Source organism: Thermobia domestica, chromosome 2, assembly GCF_964235325.1.
Source record: "Thermobia domestica chromosome 2, izTheDome1.hap1.1, whole genome shotgun sequence".
In the NCBI taxonomy this organism is placed as follows: domain Eukaryota; kingdom Metazoa; phylum Arthropoda; class Insecta; order Zygentoma; family Lepismatidae; genus Thermobia; species Thermobia domestica.
In genome coordinates this window covers 334,544,495-334,564,233 of record NC_137455.1, presented here as the reverse complement: position 1 = coordinate 334,564,233, position 19,739 = coordinate 334,544,495, and the positions used below count along the sequence as shown (strand labels likewise).

The window sequence follows — 19,739 nt, the reverse complement described above, 5'->3', positions numbered from 1 at the left end:
TACATTTACCCATGGGTTTAAAAAGAATTTAGGAAAAGAGAGAAGGCTAGAATCTTTTTCCATAAAAGCAAGAATAATTACAATAGTGCGGTCAGAGCCTGGTATAGATCCAAAGAAGGAAAACTTTCCACTCATAAATAAATAAATAATAAAATAGGCACAATAATTGAGTTTTTATTTTAATTGAGATTTTACTATACAAACGATCTATGTACTAACACAGAATTATCTTCCTAATATCATTGCTATAAAATTTCAGTGAAGCTTCTTAAATATTTCGCGGCACCCCTGTAACAGGGGAGTCATTCGAGGAGTGATGGGAGACAATTGCTCCCTCCCATAGTTTGAGCATACACATATCTTTTAATAAAAATGAATACTGATGTATTTCAGTGAACTATCATTCCCATCTCCCTAGCAAAACTTCAAATGACCCTACTGCTATGTCAAGATATAAATTTGGAAATTCAATAACTTGAAGACTATTATGCAAGAGCAAGTTCCGGGGGTTCATAGGACTCGGACTATGCTCGAATCTTGAACCTCAGGCTTTATGTTTCCTTTGTTCTGAAATCGCTTGGCAATCTGTAATAATTTAATTTGTATTGGTTGAGATCAAAAGATAACTAAAGACACATTGCAATATTACATTTTTTTTATATATATAAAGTACATACTACACTGATGAATAGAAGAAAACAAAATTGTGCGAGTTTCATCACTGAAGGAAGCAATAATCTTTTTTCTTCAGCTTCCGCTGTTACTAATTTCGGATTTAACCAAGCACCGGTTGAAATAATTAAATACATTTTTAAAAAATACACAGTATTTATTATGCGTAATATTATGTTGTGTTTGACATAAAAAAATAATGTTATATATAGATATCGCAAACCCGGAGGTGATAAATAGCTTTGAGTACTATTGAGCGAAATGTTGCTTCAATAGGTAGCAACACTTGACCGGATGGACTTGCGGGGAAGTCCGAGACTCTCTCTTCTGCGTTGCCAAGTTTATTTGCAATTGTTAGATCTAGGTTACAGTGAAAAGAAGAAAAAAATCCAGTTAACCAGCATTCACAATGCCTTTGTCATTGCCATATCACATACCTAAAGAGTGATCTCAAAAGATCCAAAAGATCCTTGAATGATAATTAAGGACAATTTACTTGCTTTGCTCTCTTTTGTTAGTCTTCTTGTCCGCATCAGAAGATCATTTATTATTACGAATAACAATTCCTGTCAACCGTATATTCTTTTCTTTATTTCATAGGACTACTTCATTTTCATAATTTTGCATGCGATAGGCATTAGTTCAAGTATTACACAAACTTGTGTTATGTATACACAACATAGAATACTCTCATGGGTCTACGAAGAGACACACTACGATGTCTGATTATTTTAAATTTTGTAGGATAGAATAGTATAGAAAGTTCATTTTCTTCAGTTTTACAATAACAATAGTGGTATGGTGCCTTTCTCAGATGCCCAATTCGAAAAAAAAGGACAAAGGGAGAAAAAGAAAAGGTAAAACGGAGGGATGGCCAAAATTTTCAGGAATCGGAAATTTCACTTTCCAGATTTCGGAAAAAATCCGGAATTCGGAAAAGATCCGGAATTTAGAAAAGTTCCAGAATTCGAAAAAATCCTGATTTTTTCCGAATTCTGGATTTTTCCGAAATCAGACTTTTTCCGACATCAGAATTTTCCGAAAACCTGGAATTTTTCGCATTCCGAATTTTTTTTTTCGATTTTACTTTCCGGATTTGGAAAGTGAAAATTCGGGAACCTAGTAAAAGGCAATCCTTCGACACAAACAAGATATTACTATCGTAGTTAAGGGTTCACAATGTCATGGAACGTTCCTGATATGCTTAACCAAGGACAAGTATTCTAGTAGATGTGTGTAATAGGCTTAAGTGCAGTTTAACTATTTGCTAAACAGGCTACCTTCCAGGAAAAAAAATCTTCGGGGAAACAAAATTAAAATGTGAAAGAGAAAACTTAATCACATGTAGTAATTCTTGTGTACAAGAATTAGTACATATTTTAGCAGTGTTTCTTCTAGAAGTTTTTCGGGAAGGAGTTGGCCGTTTCCTGGAGTTGCTTTCCCGTAAATAAGATATCGCGATTACATATCACTCGTGTGCAGGGCAGTCTTTCAATAAATAGCGTCCCAATACAATCACTCCATCTACATAAAATTTTCTGGGATTAAGTTTGTATTTAAGGTTTCTTCCCTTTTAGCTTGAAGCAATAAAATTTGAATTTTTGCGTATGTGAATTTCCCAAAGACCCGTGGCTAATCATATCCGCTGACAATTTATCATTTTTCACTATTCATTTAAAGTTTTTCATCACAATTTTAATTTTTACAATTTTCTGAATATCTTTCTGAGCTTCCACTTATTGTAATTGCCGTTTCATTAGCTTACCGTGTGATTCCTGCGATATTTTTCATATTGTTGATGTTCTCAAGATAATTTCATTCTAGTACATACGACAGAGGCGTCCGTAGAAAATTTCGCGGGGGGGGGTAAAAAAAGATTAGCTTGCTATTATATGATTTTTGTCTTGTTGGAATTCAGATTACACAAACTCCAAGACCTATAAAGATTAATATGTTGCATACATTCCAGGAGATTATTATTATTATTATTATTATTATTATTATTATTATTATTATTATTATTATTATTATTATTATTATTATTATTATTATTAGAAAGATAAAAATCGAAGTAATTGTGGTCTGGAGGATTGAGAAAGATATTTAACCATTTAATGTGCTCCCGTATTTTCGAAAAAGAAGTCAAGACCTTCTTTCAGGGGCGTTGTTTAGGGGGCAGAGGGCAATTTCTACTCCATGAGTTTGAGAAACAATATACTTTACTCAACTGTCTACTAATATACTAGTAAAACCCGTGAAAATCTTATGTCGGTGGGGGCCTTCCCCTACCCCAAGCCAAATCTGAAATGATCTAAAATGACACCCCTGCTTCCTTTAGTAGCATTTTCCCTTTTCTATTACTACAAAACATTAAAGTATTATTTATTTCGATTATGCTATTATTATTGTAAAACTACGAAAGACAACAAATACGAAATGAAATTAGATGACAAAATAGATTACAAAAAATTAATCTATATACATTGTACAGCAAGATTGTACAGACTACTTCAAAATTTTTGTAGCACAGCCTTTCCCGGAGTCCTCTTTTAAAATATTTCTTTCTTTCCCTTGTTATTTAACAAGTCAATATGATATATGCACTTCGAGTCAAATTGAAATACGTTTTATTCATATAAGAGCAAGATGGACTTTTATCAACGCTGAACAGAAAATTTAAAAGAAAAAAGTATATATTACTTACCAATAGCAGGGAGACTACATTCAGGATTATCACAATAAAGATCACTATCAGTCTGCCAACGTCCTCATATTTCTGGTAACTAAAACCATTTCAGACTTCACTCACACAACTAAATTGTTTACTAAGTTTGATTTGAAGTACGAACTTCTATCCTTTATTATTCATTGTACGAATCACAGTTAATGAAGTACTACTAATGCAGAAATTTTGCATATCTCGGAAATTTGTTTCATAATGTCTCTTTTCAAAGTCACGTGGTTAATTAAAAAAACACTAAATTTGCTTCATCTAAATTACTCTAATAAATATTAAAACAAGATTCGCATAGCACACGAATAATAACCAATCAATACTTTATATGCGTTACTTTTTGAACAAAAATTGTACACGTCTTGGCTCTTTTCCGAAGGTATCCAACACAGCAAATATAAATTCTGTTTTGTTCTTTTCTACAGTTTCTCGATGGAGACTCATCATGCATAATCCTGTTAATCGTTCTTCAGACATGGTAGATCTTAACCAAGTTTTAACACGCCTTAATGCACTAAAACTTCTTTCAACGGTACAAGTGGTAACAGGAAGTGTAATAGAAATTTGAATTGCCTCTTTTATTGCTGGGTAAAATGTAGATTGGTCCATCAAGTTGAAAAGAGTGAGTTGTTCTAAATTGGCAGAATCCAGATGTCTATGTCTCCACAAATCAAACCAACATTCTGCCTGAGAAATGAAATTTTCTATCTTGTACGTTCGGCTTACTTCTTCTATCTTCTGCAAGAACTAAGACTTAGAAAGATTTCTCACCTCGGATGGATGTAATGCAAACAGAGAGAAACCTGGACTATTATCCTCAGAAAATCTATTATTTAGTGACTGTAAAAGAGAATCGATGTATGGGACAAAAATTGCTCTGCGATAATATTCTTCTGTGCAAGTACTTGTCGAGACGAAGTTCTTGGAACTGTTAAGTGAATATCAAGTTCTTTCGCTACATTATTGCACTTTTGGAATATCGCTTGAAAAGTTTCTTCTGCGTTTACTCTGTGATTTCTAAATATACCAATCAACTCATTCATATGAGACTTTGCTGCCATTAAGTTCAATTGGATTTCTTGTAAGATTTGCGCCACTGACTCAAGATAGAAAGAATAATTACTGATAATTACCAAAGAAACTATGAAACTACCTGTAGATCCTGTACAGAAAAGGCGATAAGAATTGCTTCTTATATGTGAAACAGGAGAATTTATAGATAAGTCTTCTAATGCATGCATTATTTGAACGAAGTGTTCAGAAAATATTCTTATGCTATTGTATTTAGAAGTCCATCTAGTATCTGAAAGGAGTGGGATGCTAGGAATAAGTTTCCTTCTCAATGGGGCTTTCACGAAAGAAGTAATGATTTCTTTAACAGTGTCGACGGTGTTGCGTATGTCGGAAACGGAACACAATTTGTTAACAACAATATTTAGCTTATGTGAAGCGCAGTGGTAAAAAAAAAAAAAAAAAAAAAAAAAAAAATGCTTTTGGACACTTTCCCAACAATATTTTGCACTCCATTACTACATCATGCCATGGTAGAACAGCCATCAAAACCTTGTCCAACAAGTTCACATTCAGATAAACCGGTCTCCTCTAAAACCTTTAGAATTGTCTTAGCAATGTGTTCGGCATTGAACTCATCTAATGGAGTGAATCCGATGAAGTCTTCGCGTACCTTATTTTCACTGGGGCCATAAAATCGAATTTCTATCGATAATTGTTCTATACCCGCAATATCGGCTGTCTCGTCTGCCAGCACTTGGAATACATAATCTTAGGTTTTATATAATTTCGGAATAAAACATTACCGGCAATTGATATAAGCTCATTCTGAATACGTACTGACTCATACTTGGCGTTTTCAGCGGCAGTCTCAAAATTTAAATGTTTTAAAGATTTACAATAAAGTAATATTTAAAACTAGCAACCTGCAAGTTTCGCGCAAACGCGAGAAAATATGTTCATGTGTTTAATTCGCTCTAATTACAGTAGTTATTAATTAGCTAGCTTATCAGACTATTTTTAAAAAATCATCCTCTCCCACCCCTCACCTCAAGGATGAGGATGAACTTGAGTATCATGAAAACTGATACTATCATACTCAGCGACCTCGAAAACTATGAATTCAACACTAATCAGTCGTTTCCGATTTCTTTTAAAATATCGCCACCTCCCTCAGGAGGAGTAGAGTTGAATTGGATTAAAACCTCGAGCCCTACAACTGAACCAGCGACAAAAAGAAGCTATGAATTCAACACTAATATTGGTCGTTTTTGAGGGGGTGGCAAATTTTGTGAGGGCGCGGCAAATTATTTGAGCACAGAGGCGCACAATATATAAATACGGGCCTGGATAGAGATGCAACATTCCAGTGGATGAAAATAGGAAAATTGAAAATGAAATCTTTAAGTTTTACGTCCCATGGTTATGCCGGTTAGGCTAAAGGAGACGGTGATGATGAGAGATGAGTGAAATGGTGGAATGAAGAAAGTAGGAGGAAACGGGAGAACCCCGAGAAAACCCATGAGCACGGTGTTTGTCCACCACAAAGTCCACATGGCGCGAGCTGGGATCCAACCAGGGACCCCAAGCAGCGGAGGTGAACGCTCTACCACTGAGCCACCGCGCCCCCATGAAAATAGGAGTTTTATATCCAGTCATAAAAGGCTTTTCGTAAGAAATACAAAACCAAGTAATAAATACAAAACTCTACGTAAAACACATCCTGAAGAACATTACAATACAAGATGACAAATACAGATGATGTCAAATATATCTAGAAACAATACAACACATCACAAATGAATACTCAGTAATAAAACAGACTAAATACAAGTAAAATCGACAAATTTACAAAAATCATACCTCAAGAAATAGCAGTGATACAGAAAATGATACGAGAACAAGATAATACCAGTATTACAAATACCACCTAGGAGCCACACTAGAAACAAACACAATTTTTTCTGGGACAGAACATTATTAATTCATAAAGAAGTACATCATAACAGGCCGGACATCACAGTAGTAAGCAAAGAGAAGAGAGAGGTACACCTAATAGGCATTAATTACCATACCAAACAACAAACTTGTAGAACGCATAGAGAGAGAGAGAGAGAGAGAAAGAGAGAAAATTATCAACAGCATAACATAAAAGCCCAGAACATAAAAGAACAATGGAAGACAAAAGATGTGAAAATAATACCAGTAATAATATTTGATGCTGAAGTGGTCCATAAGACCTTGAAATAATTGGAGTTGAAGAAAACAATCACAAAATAGATACAGAAGAATGTAATATTAGACACATCTAGCATTGTGAAGAAACTTTTTGCAAACCCTGAAAATAAAGAAAGAAAAAAAAAACAGAAGAACAATAATGGGTATACCTGGATGTCCCGTCTCGTATATCACCTCCTCAGATAAGGACAAGAAATATGAACTAATAATAATAATAATAATAATAATAATAATAATAATAATAATAATAATAATAATAATAATAATAATAATAATAATGTAATTCATAGTTGTTAGCTTACTTTGATATCGATACTGTTATTCCGTGTTCAATATTTATGGTTTGTATTTTTCTCTTATTTTCGATAATTGTGTGGACGTTAGAAAAGAACGAAGAAAACGACTCAAAACATTTGAGATGTAAGTATGGGGAAGAATGGAGAAAATAAACTGGGTGGTAAAAAAAAAGCAGTGAGGAAATGTTAGCAGAATTTGTGGAAGAAAGAATATCAACACTGTGGCATTGTCTACCTCTCTCTACAAAGTTTTTCAATTAATTTTTTCACATTATTTACCATTATTTTTTAAACCTTTATTTTCCAAACTTCTTCCTGATCCTACTACAATGATTAGCACCTGTCGGCTGCTTTACGTTAGATCCCCTATACTTTGCCAATCTTTTGCAGGAGATGTGAAGATTTAATTCAAACTATCTGTGCTAATTTGTCATCGAAAACGGCCTAGTTTCCATTATCATGGATTCTTACATTAGACCAAGAAGAAACATTGAATCTTGTTGTAAGTTAGGGAAATCAGCAACAGAGATTTATGAAATGATCAGAACTAACAGAAATCTATGAGATGATCAGAACTATTTATTTCATCTCGTACTTACTTTACCAATCTTCACAAGCCCTAGAAAAGAATTTCATAACATTAATCTGACATTGTAAACAATTTTCTGTCATTGTACCTGCACCAGTCCTGAAACTTGGTCAAACCTTGTATGCTTCTCCAAAGTGCTTTCTATTGACATAGTGTGCGGAGACATTTGTTAGTTCTACACAAATCAACTTCTTGTACAGTTTCATATATAAAACTATATATCCTCATTGGAAAAATGTACACGTTTGTTTTTTCTTAATAATTTCTCTGTGAAAAATAGTATTTAGGAGTTGTTAATGATTGTACTATTACACTTGTTTTCTTTCAGAGATAGCTTTTTAAGCAAACACAGGTGTCAGCAATGAATTGCAATAATGGAAATGTCGGCGAGGGCGCTAAGAAGAACTATGAACTGAAACATATTCCATCCCTCTCAAGTCTAAAAGAAGTTGTTGTGTGTGGATTAGTATCCCCGACGTCATCCACCAGCAGCACAGCTACTCCTCGCAGTAGTTTAGAAGATCTTAGTGAATACACAGATGCTGACGAGACTATATCAGCACCTACAGAATTTCTAGCTGAGGTATTTATAAAACAACATTGTTTTATCCTCGTTATTTTCTGCATTACAGAATTCCTTTATGAAACAGTAAATATTATGGCCTATAAAGGCCATTTCAATATTTTAATTATAGTTTAATCTTAATTATATTTGCTATAATTTGACCCCTCCCTGAATTCGCTGTTGACCTACGAAATTATATTTTGAGAGTATTGCTCTAGCGAGAAGTACTTTCATTCTTCAGAGAAATGTTAAAAATAATGAGTGTTGTGCAGACCTTTGTTTCAACGCCTGAATATTTTACCTCCACTCCCTCATGTGTATTGTAAAGATTTTTTTGTTGTTTTTTAGGGTAGACATAAAAGATGGTACATGGGAGATTGGACTTTCTCATCACCTTTTATTATAAAATAATAATAAATATTACAAATAAATATAAGTTTCTCTGCATAACTTGGTGATTTGTTGGTGAATTATAGGAACCCAGTGACCATGCGTCTTAAGGCGTGTTGAATAAGTGCTTCTCAGTGACCTGAGTCTTAGAGAGCTGGTGGATGAACAATTGGTGGACATTGATGCCTTGTGAGGTGTCTTGTCTCCTTTTGTGCAGAAATGTTGCCGACTGATTAAATCTTCGTTACTTGTTGAACGTTGGCGATGGTGAACGACATCCTCTTCGTGGCTATCGTCTGAAAGGTGTTTACAGCTAGCGTGTGGTGTTGAAACATGTGGGACCTTGCAGTATATTTTGGAATTTGTTTTGTATATATATATATATTCATACGATATGTTTGAAAGTAATGTGAAGTCTCGTACAATACCTGAATTTCTACACGTTTTCACTTACCAAGATTTCAGCTAACAAAATCCAATCAGACAGTACTGTTCGAGGGAATGTAACTGTACAACAAACTAACTTACCAGTAATATAAATTGAATATCAACATTTTTAAGTTTCAGAATCACCTATTTTATAGCGTTGATGAATGTTTAAATGGAGATTTAAAATGACTTCTTCAATTATGAGTCATCCATTATGTCTTATATGTATTTTATGTGTGTACTTTAATTATTTACTATTGTAGTTTAAAGTATGACGAACACATATTAAGGACAGTAAAATTAAATATCAATTAAACACAAATATTCACGTTTATCTGCATCTGGCGAACCCAATTCTAAGACCGAATCAATTTAAATTAATATGAATACAATAATTTTTAATATGTACAAAGATCCGAATTTGAGTTTTATCCTAACACAATTTATCTTTAATTTCTGGCACATCAACTTGATATGATCAAATGATCAAACTGCTGGCTTTTACTTCTCTACCCTTAAACATGGCAGTAAAAATAACAAATGCAATTAATAAACTAAAATACAGTAACATGTAAATTTTACTATATTCAGAATTATTTATTTGGTTATTTCCAATTCTGTTTTGATGGTACTCACAATCAACATACAGCTCGAAATGATCACTCTTGGGGGGAGTAACGAACAGGATAACGCGACACAAGTAACTGTAAAGACTTAAATTTTATAAACCAACTTTGTTATTTTCTACGTTACTTTTACAAATTTGAACTGCTGAGAAAGAGGATAAGTTTTCTTTGATTTAGAAAAAAAAAGTTTCACAAAATATTCTGAAAGTGAATTTTCAGCACCAAAATATTTATGTTTAAAAACTATTACATATGGATGCTATGGAATTCTTGTTTCGAAGATTTGTCAGTAATTGAGAACTAATTTTGATAGTAGGTGCATTACTTCCATATAGCAAAGGAAACGTAAATGATAGAAATCTGAAAGTGAAATGCCACCCTAGTACAGGAAAAAAAAGGGGGGGGGGGGCAATTATGAGGAATTCTTCGGCAATTTTAAGAAAATATCTAAATGTAACTTTATGTTATTTGATCTCAAAAGATACAATCATTTCAACCTAACGCATTACTTTTCCCGTGAGCTAACGTAACGACAACGTGTAACTTTTGCGGTGAAGTGACATAACGGTTAAGTTAAACTTTAAGGAAAACGTACTCAAGATTGGCTATGTTAACCTCTGTATAAGCATTTGGAGACAACGCTTGAAATTGAATCTCAAAGCTTTACGAAATGCGTTTCTCAAGTGGTAGCATCAATTATTAAAAAAAAAAAAAAAAAAAAAAAAAAAAAAAAAAAAAAAAAAAAAAAAAACTGTTCCTACGCATTTAACACCTTACTCGGCAACTTTTAAACATATCTCTATTTTAGTTGGAGAAATATAGTCAACCATACTTTCGTTATTTTAATATGACACCACAATAACAACTCAAGAAATAAATACCAAAAACATATCACTTAATGTTTGCAAACAAGTGTGACGTTTGTGATACATTTACTTTTGGTATTTTTAACATATTTTCTTCTTTTTACAGTTCTTGTCGGCAGTTATGATGAAAGACTACGGAAATGCATTAAAGTACTGTAAATTAAGTAAGTATGATATCTAAATTTTCAATTACTTCTATGAATTCAAATTATAAAATCTTTGGTTAAAAAAGTTTTTAAAAAATGTAAAATACTCATTATTAAATATGTTTCACATTCTCCTTGATGTTTAAGCGTTCATTTAAAGTTAATTAATAAATGTTTTGATTAATATTTCGCGTTTACAAATAAGTAACTAATAAATCTTATTCCATAAATTCTAAAAATGATTGAATTAACGTTTGATATTCTGGTTATCTCCATTTATCATCTCGAGACTGTAGAAACGAAGTAAAATATAATCTAAATTGGTAAGTGTTCTACAAAATAATGTTACCTCTCAATCTGTCTTATTAAATTTCTGCTCTCGTGTACAAAAGGTGATAAAAAGAAATTTAAAGAAGACTGAGATCAGAACAATATCCTTACATGAATAAATAAATAATAGTACGGTGCAATTGCTTACGAGACGATAAATTAAATCATAAAGTCTGAAGGCCTTAGGACAGACATGTGGAAGTTGGAACAGGGAGTGGGCCAACTACAGAGGATTTACTAAAGTCGAGGGCTGTAAGAGACAATGTACAACATTTTCACAAGAACTGAATAGCCATATTCAATTTATAAAATCGTTCGTCGTACACTAATATCACAGTAGCAGAAAACTGTTATAACGATAACCAAAATACTTACTAAAGAAAAGCAAAAAAATCTGTTTATTTACTATTTTAGTGGAATACTGGACCAATCTGCCAATGTTCGTTGCTACACTCTACAGTGGATATTCCAACGCGGGGGATATTTTAAAGGCGGACATCAGTTATCCAAGAAAAAACTTTCAGCTCAGTTTAAGTCTGTAGCTATTTGAGAATGCGTTTTCGAAGCGTTACCCCCTAGAGCGAACGTGACCAAGGTGGCTATTCGGTATCTTTACTTTTGCCAGAATTATAAATCATAGTGTGAGGCAGTCAGGGTTTCCAAGTCTTTCTTGCCAAGTTCACGTCTATAATAGCATAGTTCCAATTCTCTGCACAAAGCATATTCAAAGCAGCTGTTTCTTGCTAAAATCCCCTTGCCTGGCAACACGTCTTTCCTTTTTTTCCCCTTCCTTTTGACATCTTTTAAACAGCAGGCGGTCTATTGTTCCGAAACGCACCAAATACGCTCGAGCTGACGTTTTCTCCGCGTTTTTATTGTTTTCGCGTTTGTGATTAGCTATCCACATTTAAATATATGGTCAGTGTATTCCAAGCGTACGGATGAGCAATAAAAACGCGTTGCGATCGCTTCAAATAGCCGCCCTGCAAGAGATTACGTAAGGAATTCATTTTCTATAACGAGTCAGGCGGGCCGGATGAAAGGGCTCAGTGGACCGGGTGCGGCCCGAGGGCCAGCTGTTGCACATGGCTGCCTTTAGGATTTAAAGGAGATAACTGAAAGAGGAAATACAAATAGACATAATGTGTACTAGGAAGAAGGAAAGTAACAAAATTAACTAGTATACAATTGAATCAATTGAAGCGGTTAGAGTAAAGGTGTTATGTTACATTTTTCGGAACTTTGAATTCTGGCGGTTCATGCACGTGTTATATTTAGTCATACTACATAACACATCATTTAGTGAGTCCTCGTCCAAGTAAAGAGATTTGGAAATGATGAAGGATGTCTGTTAACAGACATAGTTGTAAAAGTCAATTTTGCCAAAGTGTACAATTTGTTACATACCACCTTTATCCTCTAACTGCTTCAATTACAACATATCTTGATCCCACAACTCCTTCTGTTTATATAGCGTTATTTATTTACTTTCGCTTCTATCATAAATCACATACAGTTGTCAACAACTGGTTTCTGTGGTAGTCACTGTTACCATCTATGAGGCAGCAAACATTATTATAATTTACAACGAATGAGACGAAGCAATAGTATATATAACCGTCACATTAATAGTAATCATCTTGTTGGCGATCCTGCTCAACTGTCTTCTTTTACCAAGTATGTGCACTATTTTTGAAGCATTTTTCATCACCAGCCTGATTTCATTTACATCACCAATGAACCCTTCATTATGTTCAGCAACAAAGCAAATATCGTTGAATCATTTCTAGATTAGCGTTTCAAAAATGAGGTAAAAGTCAGCTGATAATAGTCATAGTTGTAAAATATTAGACACACATGAACACACACACACACACACACACACATACACACACACATATATATATATATATCCATACCATTGAATCAGAAATATTCCTTTAGGTAAGTCCTGTCTTTTTCATTGAATATAAATAAATAAATAAATAAAAGCAATTTTCGGTTTAGAACGTATAGAAAAATAGGAAAATGAATTATATCCGAGTAGCATTTGGCTATAATATGAGTTAGAAAATGAACATGTATGTAAAATTAAACTATTATGATTTTGTAAAAATGGAAGTTCATTTCGTGGAATGTATAATTACATTTTCTTTCTTTCTTTTCTTTCTTGACAGCATTACTGGCTCAGTATTTAATAGAAAGCACCATATGGAGACTTTCAAAATTAACTACCAGCTTAGATGATTTATAGAGTGATAAATTTAACGTCAAAAAATTACATTGACATTCCTTTCTTTCTGCTTTGCTGCTATTATGATAAATGTTTGAAATATATAAAAACAATTTATTCAGTCTATTTTTATTCATGTCTACATAAAAGAAATAATAATAATAATAATAATAATAATAATAATAATAATAATAATAATAATAATAATAATAATAATAATAATAATAATAATAATAATAATAATAATAATAATAGTTTTCTACATTTACGAAAATGCAAATCAAAATTTTCAAATTCCTATGCAAACTTAAAATTGATTTGCAATTTACTACGAGAAAATTAAAATCTAAAAAAAAAAAAAAAAAAATGTTTTGGGTAAAATTTTCAACAGATGTCTGTATTTTGTACGGACAATTTGTATTTTAAGACTTGTGTCCGTGTCCGCATCATACTCTTAAAAAAAAGTGACAAAATGGTCGTCTTCTTTTTTAAACTTGGGAAATACAGTAGATTAATTAGTTACTATTTCCTTATCGCTGGACCAATTACACGCTCACTAAGCAAAATAGTAGAACTCTTGTATTCTCTCATTTTAAAGATACATGAAAATTCAAGATATAGATTGTGATAGAACCGCAGCGGCCTATGAGGTGAGTTTACAAACGGTGAAGAAAATTGTGTGTGGGGAGACAAAGTGTCTCTTAATGTAACTGAAAATATGTTATTTCGATCTGCGGACAAGAAACCCGACTCAAGGTCCCTTAGTTCCCATCAGTGTTCCACTGCTTAACACATTTGAAAACACAACTGTAATGAATCAAAATATAATTTAAGTTTAGAGAAAAGAAAATGGATTCCAGTGTCATGTGTGTTTAAATAACGTAACCAAATTAATCTAGCAGTTGTAACTTTCAAGATACTAATTTTAATGAAAGTAGAGTTTTAATTTCTATGTTAATATTACTATGTATAGATACATTGCAGTAGACAGTTTTCCTTTAATTAAATAATTTTAACAACTTAAAGTAAACTCGAAAGTATCTGTATTTTTGTATTCGGAAATGTGGCAATCGTAAATAGTGAACATTCTAAGTAGCATTTATGTCACTTATTACTTATCTTCTTCTTCTTTTCTCTTATCCTCACATAGTTCTTCAATATGAACCCAACAATGTTGCGGCGAAGGAATTCTATCCATTAATCATAGAGAAAATGAAAATAGGTGAGTGTTTACCATTGCTATTATTAAATTTTCTGATTTAGCATTCTGAATTATTCACTATATTATTTTTTTTTTTTTTTCATGTTAGTTGGGCCTGAATTACATAAATGAGAATTGTAGTTTTACAAATATACTCAGAAGCAAAAGCACTTTCCTTCTACTAAATTTTTAATTTTCTAATGATTTCAGATATTTTAAATTATTATTACCATTACGTAGAGAGAATGTAATTGTTATACATCACGAAAACTGTATAATAATAAGTTGGTCAATTTATTCTGTATTTATTAGCAAAAGAAAATCTGGAGTGGCAAGCCATTTTTGTTTTCAACTTAATTGTGTTCATAACTATTGACACCCATGACCTTTAGTCTTATCAAAACTTTCAAAACAATGTTACTTATACGTTCAATGGTTCCTCAAAAATCATTGTAAGCTCTTCAATTACATTTTTCGTATTAAGATGCTGTAAAACTATACTTAACAGGCATATGCTTCAATACCAGACAATATACCACCAGAATCAGCAATTGTAACAGTAATTTTGGTTACTTGAAATTCTGATTTCTAAGAATACATTACTGTCCCAAGCTTTCGACTTTCTCTTGGGGCCTTATTCACTTAGGATGTATTTTTTAAATGATTTTATTGCTTTTTCTCCTTTTTTTTTCTATCCTTCGTGAACAAGGCTCTAGGGGAGAGCTGGAAGCTTGAAATTGTATGGTATTCTCAGGAATCAGAATTAAGTAAAATAATGTTCTTAAATATTTTAGGAAATGTTTTAAACTCTCTAGTTTCTCTATTCATGGCTTTTATTATTAGTTATGTTTTAAAATATAAATGATTGATGGAAAAAATAAATTTAAAACGAAAATCCGAAAATAATGCAGTTTGTTTCTTCTTATATTATTATTATTATTATTATTATTATTATTATTATCTGATGAAATCAACTTATAAGTTAAAAATATCAAATGTTAGGAAATAGTCGTATACAGGTATATGATGTAATATTCTCGTAGACTAGTTGATGGTCATAGTTGATGGCCGTTAGAAGTTCAATACGAGAAAACAAATCTTAGTTAATTTCTTGTTTCTATGATACATATTACTGTATGTTTTCACATTGAAACATGGAATAGATTGAGAAGCAGGTCTCATTGTACCTAATTGCTATTTTCTTGTAGTGGTTCATGAGGAATGATAGCCATTATACGAAATTACGTTCGTTTGGTTACATTGTCTGTGTGGAAGAATTTTTTGTTTGCTGTATATTCAATAAAAGTTTAGATATTTGGGTCATTTTTAAGCTTATAGTAATAGATTATGGTTAGTTAATGTTTTAAAGTTTGCGTATTCTAATGTTTAGCCACAGTGGTATTGCAAAGAAGTAATAGTCTACTCTTTACACGTAATATGTTTGGATTTTATTATCTCTTTTCAACACGAAGGTTATATGAAACAATGACCAATAGCTCAACGTAGAATCCCGTTACGCCGAAAGTTTTGGTAGAACATTTTTAAAAGAAAATAAAATATATCGAATGTAAAGCATTCTGTGGTAGGAATAAATAATAAGTCTGTATAAAATCGTGTATTTCCATATATAGTATTAGTTTACAAAATTTTTTTGAACTCTCAAATTACAACTCTCATCCGAAACTGCCGTCGTTAGACATTTCTGCAAGATGTTTAGACATCATAATCAAGAGGATAACATAATTACTTCTCAGCATTTTACATTGTATTAAAATTACCGAAAACAGAAAGTATCACATTATTCTCTCTGTATGTGTTTGGTTTTATGGGTTTTCTTTTAGTACAATGCTGCACTTTTATCCATTAATTTTAATTTAAACTATTATTCGCCGACTATCTACTTTGGCTTCATCAGTCAGTATTAACTTAGTATTTTGCTATGAACTAAAGACGTTAAATAACTAAACAAACACATATTTGTTCTCTTCTACTCGTGGATGGAAATACCTCTTTTTTTAAAAAAAAATCTTTGAGTTTTACGTCCCACCCTTATGCCGGTTAGGCTAAAGGAGACGGTGATGATGAGTAATGAATGAAATGGTGGAATGAAGAAAGTGGGAGGAAACGGGAGAACCCCCGAGAAAACCCACGCACACGGTGTTTGTCCACCACAAAGTTCACTTGGCGGGGGCTCTTTTTTAAAGAAATGGATAGACAATATTATTTAAATTAATGGTACTGTAGTATGAGGTTTTATGTATTATTGCTACTTAAATGGCTGGGGAAAGTAGCACACTTACAAAGACTTACAATAATCTATATGTTCCCGAACTGCTTTAAAAGTGTATGCTTTCACAATATATGTGTAAATACTGACATTTACACAGGTCAATTCACAGCAGAGGCTTAAAGAAACAAATAGAAGATTGCGATTATCAATATATACCGTTTGATTTGTCACAAAGGGTTTCATTTGATTTAATCTGTTTCGACTACATAAATGGGAGGCACAGTGGCTTAATGGTAGAGCGTGCGGTCCTCTGATGCGTGCAGTCCCTGGTTCGATCCATGACCAAAAAATAGTTTGTGGTGGCCAAAATCGTCTTCATGGGTTTTCTCGGGGTACTTTTGTGTCTTCCGACAAACTCGGTTCATCAATTCTTCCATCATCATTCACTTGCCTTAATCATCCGTCTCTTTTAGCTTAAAGGGCATAATCATGGGTCGTTAAACTAAAAGATTTCATTTTATTTCCTTTTTGGATTACATATATCAGGGGAAATAGTGAATATAAAACTAATATGCTCCAGAAATCTCTTATTTGATGCCAAAAGGTGAAAGCAGCAATTAGCCAGTGCATATTCTCATGCTGTAGAAGTATATGTAGTGCAAGTAAATGTGGTTAAACATAGGGTTGCCAGACGTCCCGGTTTTCAATGAGAGAATTAAGTGTCCTGAGAAAGGCTTTCGGGACACCTGTTTGTCCCGGTTTTCGTTTTTCAGATTGAAAAAATCAACCCGCAAAAAGTAATATGACTCACCTAAAAATGGAAGGTAGTATTACTGACTCAAATGACAACGCAACGAAAGAAGAAAGTATTTCTTCAATCATAAATGGGAGAGTGTATTGTAATTGTCGCAATATTTAGGGCCTATTAAAGACAAAAAATCGGAATTCGGAATAAGGGATACCAGACAGCTCTCCTTATGTTATCTTCTTTTCACATTTTTATACATCCTTCGTGGGGCTTCATTTGTGTTAACTGTATATACGTAGAATGAACTGGAAAATTTTGAGTACTAACGTGGAAAAGACAGACAATTAATTGATTTTCACCAAATGAGTAGGAACCATGATCTTATATATAGCCTGAGATTGATGTCCTGTTTTTCTCCTTTACAAAATTTGGCAACCCTAGTAAACATAAAAATAATTTTTGAACAATTATACTAAATCCCTTCGTAATTGATATACTAACAGTTATTGTTTGTTTTAGCTCAAGAGGAATCGTCAAGTAGTAGCGAGGAAAGTGAAGAAAGCAGTGAGGACAACCGTCGCCACGGAAAATTCGAATCTGAAGACTCGGACGCAACAACAGCAAGTTATTCGAGTTTGGAAGACGAGGAGGCTGACACGAAACCTATCGATGACAATGCTGACGTTGGGAATGGCAATGGATCCACGCCCAATCTACAAGTCCAACTGCTCCATCCACTACTGTAGGAAACAATGGAACTCCAGTGACGCAAACACCTTTCCTAACAAGCAGCTCAGATTCTGAGAGTCCGACAGAACCAATCAGTCAAACACTTGCTTGCCTCTGACGATTTTGAGAGAGTTGACAATGTTGTGTTCGTGCGTATGTTGTATGTGTGTGTGTGTGGAATTAAAACTAACCATTTTAAACTCCATGCTCTATCATGAAAAAAACAACAACAAAATAACATATTGCAACAAATATCTAATTTATTTAAAGCAGACATTGTTTGTACACAACAAGAGCACATAGCATAAATGGTTTAATACGACCATTTAAAAATTATCAACCGTCTCATACTTCGTTGTTACATTGTTGGCGCTTCGGTCCTAATTAAGCAACCAAATTACAATATTTTGATAAGAGGCAATTCTTTAAAAACTCTTTTTTTTCTGTAAATGTATATTTCTACTTTGAACTGAGGTCATTTTACTTTTTTATAAGGAATCTACAATTAATATTGCTCATAATAAAACAAAGCTTTCTTCCATTATGCTGTATCCTGTGTTTTTCATTAATACTGTACCTATAATTCTAATTCACTGCAAAACCAACATGACATGATTATATGCCCTGATACAATAAAGAGGGTGAAGAAGTTTTTAAAGGAATTAAATCCACAATAGAAAGCAATATAATAGAAATTATTTTATTTATTTATTTATTTATTTTACTTCACAAGCGTTATTTAAAAATCAATTGATTTACCGGATTTGCAGAATAGTTCCTGTTCAGTCTTTAGGGAAATGCACAAATAAGGAGCAATACGAATATACATAAGAATTTGCGTACAGCATGAACAATCCCCAGCAACGAGTACACTTCCTAATACTATATGAAATGGTTGTTGGGAGTTTTGGCAAATACGTATTTATTGTATTTATGCTCTTAACACAAATCCTAGCATTCTTATATGCAATGAGTGCTCACTGAATTGCGACCACCCTTCCCACAAGAAAGTGTGGCCAGCAGCCGAACTGATTGCATGACCATTCCGACTGCTAATATTGCAGAGAAAGAAAACACTCGAGGCTATATGTTGGCAGACAATACATTTTTATAATGGGAGACAGGGCAGGATTTATGTGCATTTCAATAGGGTATGATTGTGGATACCCGAGCAATAACTGCATCAATAACCCAAACAGCAACATTTGTCGGATGCGCCCGTTCCTGTGTAGTGAAAGTGTACAAGAAATGGGAAGAAAATGGGGTAACGGTCTACAAGGGACGGAATTGTAGCAGGAGCGAACAAAAATTCAAAACGTGGGGCGCATGTCGCATCAACAGCTTGTGACAGTCAAACGAATCATTAGTGTCCGGGAATTACGTGACTAATACAATGGTGGATGCGACTATACCCCACGCGACTATACAGCGTACACTGGCATGCATGACGTTCCACAGCAGACGACCCACTAATCACCGACGTCGCGCTTGGGCACAGGAACAAGCTAATTGGACAGTGGATGATTGGAAAAGAGTGTAGTGGTCCGATAAATCACGGTTTGTGCTACTCCTCTCGACGGGCGTGTGTGTGTGTGTAGCGCTAACAGCACGAAGCTATGGGCCCCTCGTGCATGGTGCGTACTGTACAGGCAGCTGGGGGGCGGCTGTATGGTTTGAGGATGCTTCTGTTGGTATAGACTGGAACA

The 19,739-nt window shown here is 33.5% G+C and overlaps 1 protein-coding gene across 1 annotated transcript in view; it reads left to right on the top strand.

Annotated features, from left to right (window-relative positions):
* The window catches only part of LOC145678723 (uncharacterized), a 51,025-nt gene extending 32,448 nt beyond the window's left edge, over positions 1-18,577 (top strand). Inside the window, exons 2-5 of the mRNA XM_081749161.1 lie at positions 7,869-8,123; positions 10,523-10,580; positions 14,276-14,347; positions 17,824-18,577. Of these exons, the coding sequence (XP_081605287.1) occupies positions 7,902-8,123; positions 10,523-10,580; positions 14,276-14,347; positions 17,824-18,050 (579 nt within the window). The 5' untranslated portion in view covers positions 7,869-7,901 and the 3' untranslated portion in view covers positions 18,051-18,577. The remainder of the gene's footprint in view (positions 1-7,868; positions 8,124-10,522; positions 10,581-14,275; positions 14,348-17,823) is intronic.
* The last annotated feature ends 1,162 nt before the right edge of the window (positions 18,578-19,739 follow it).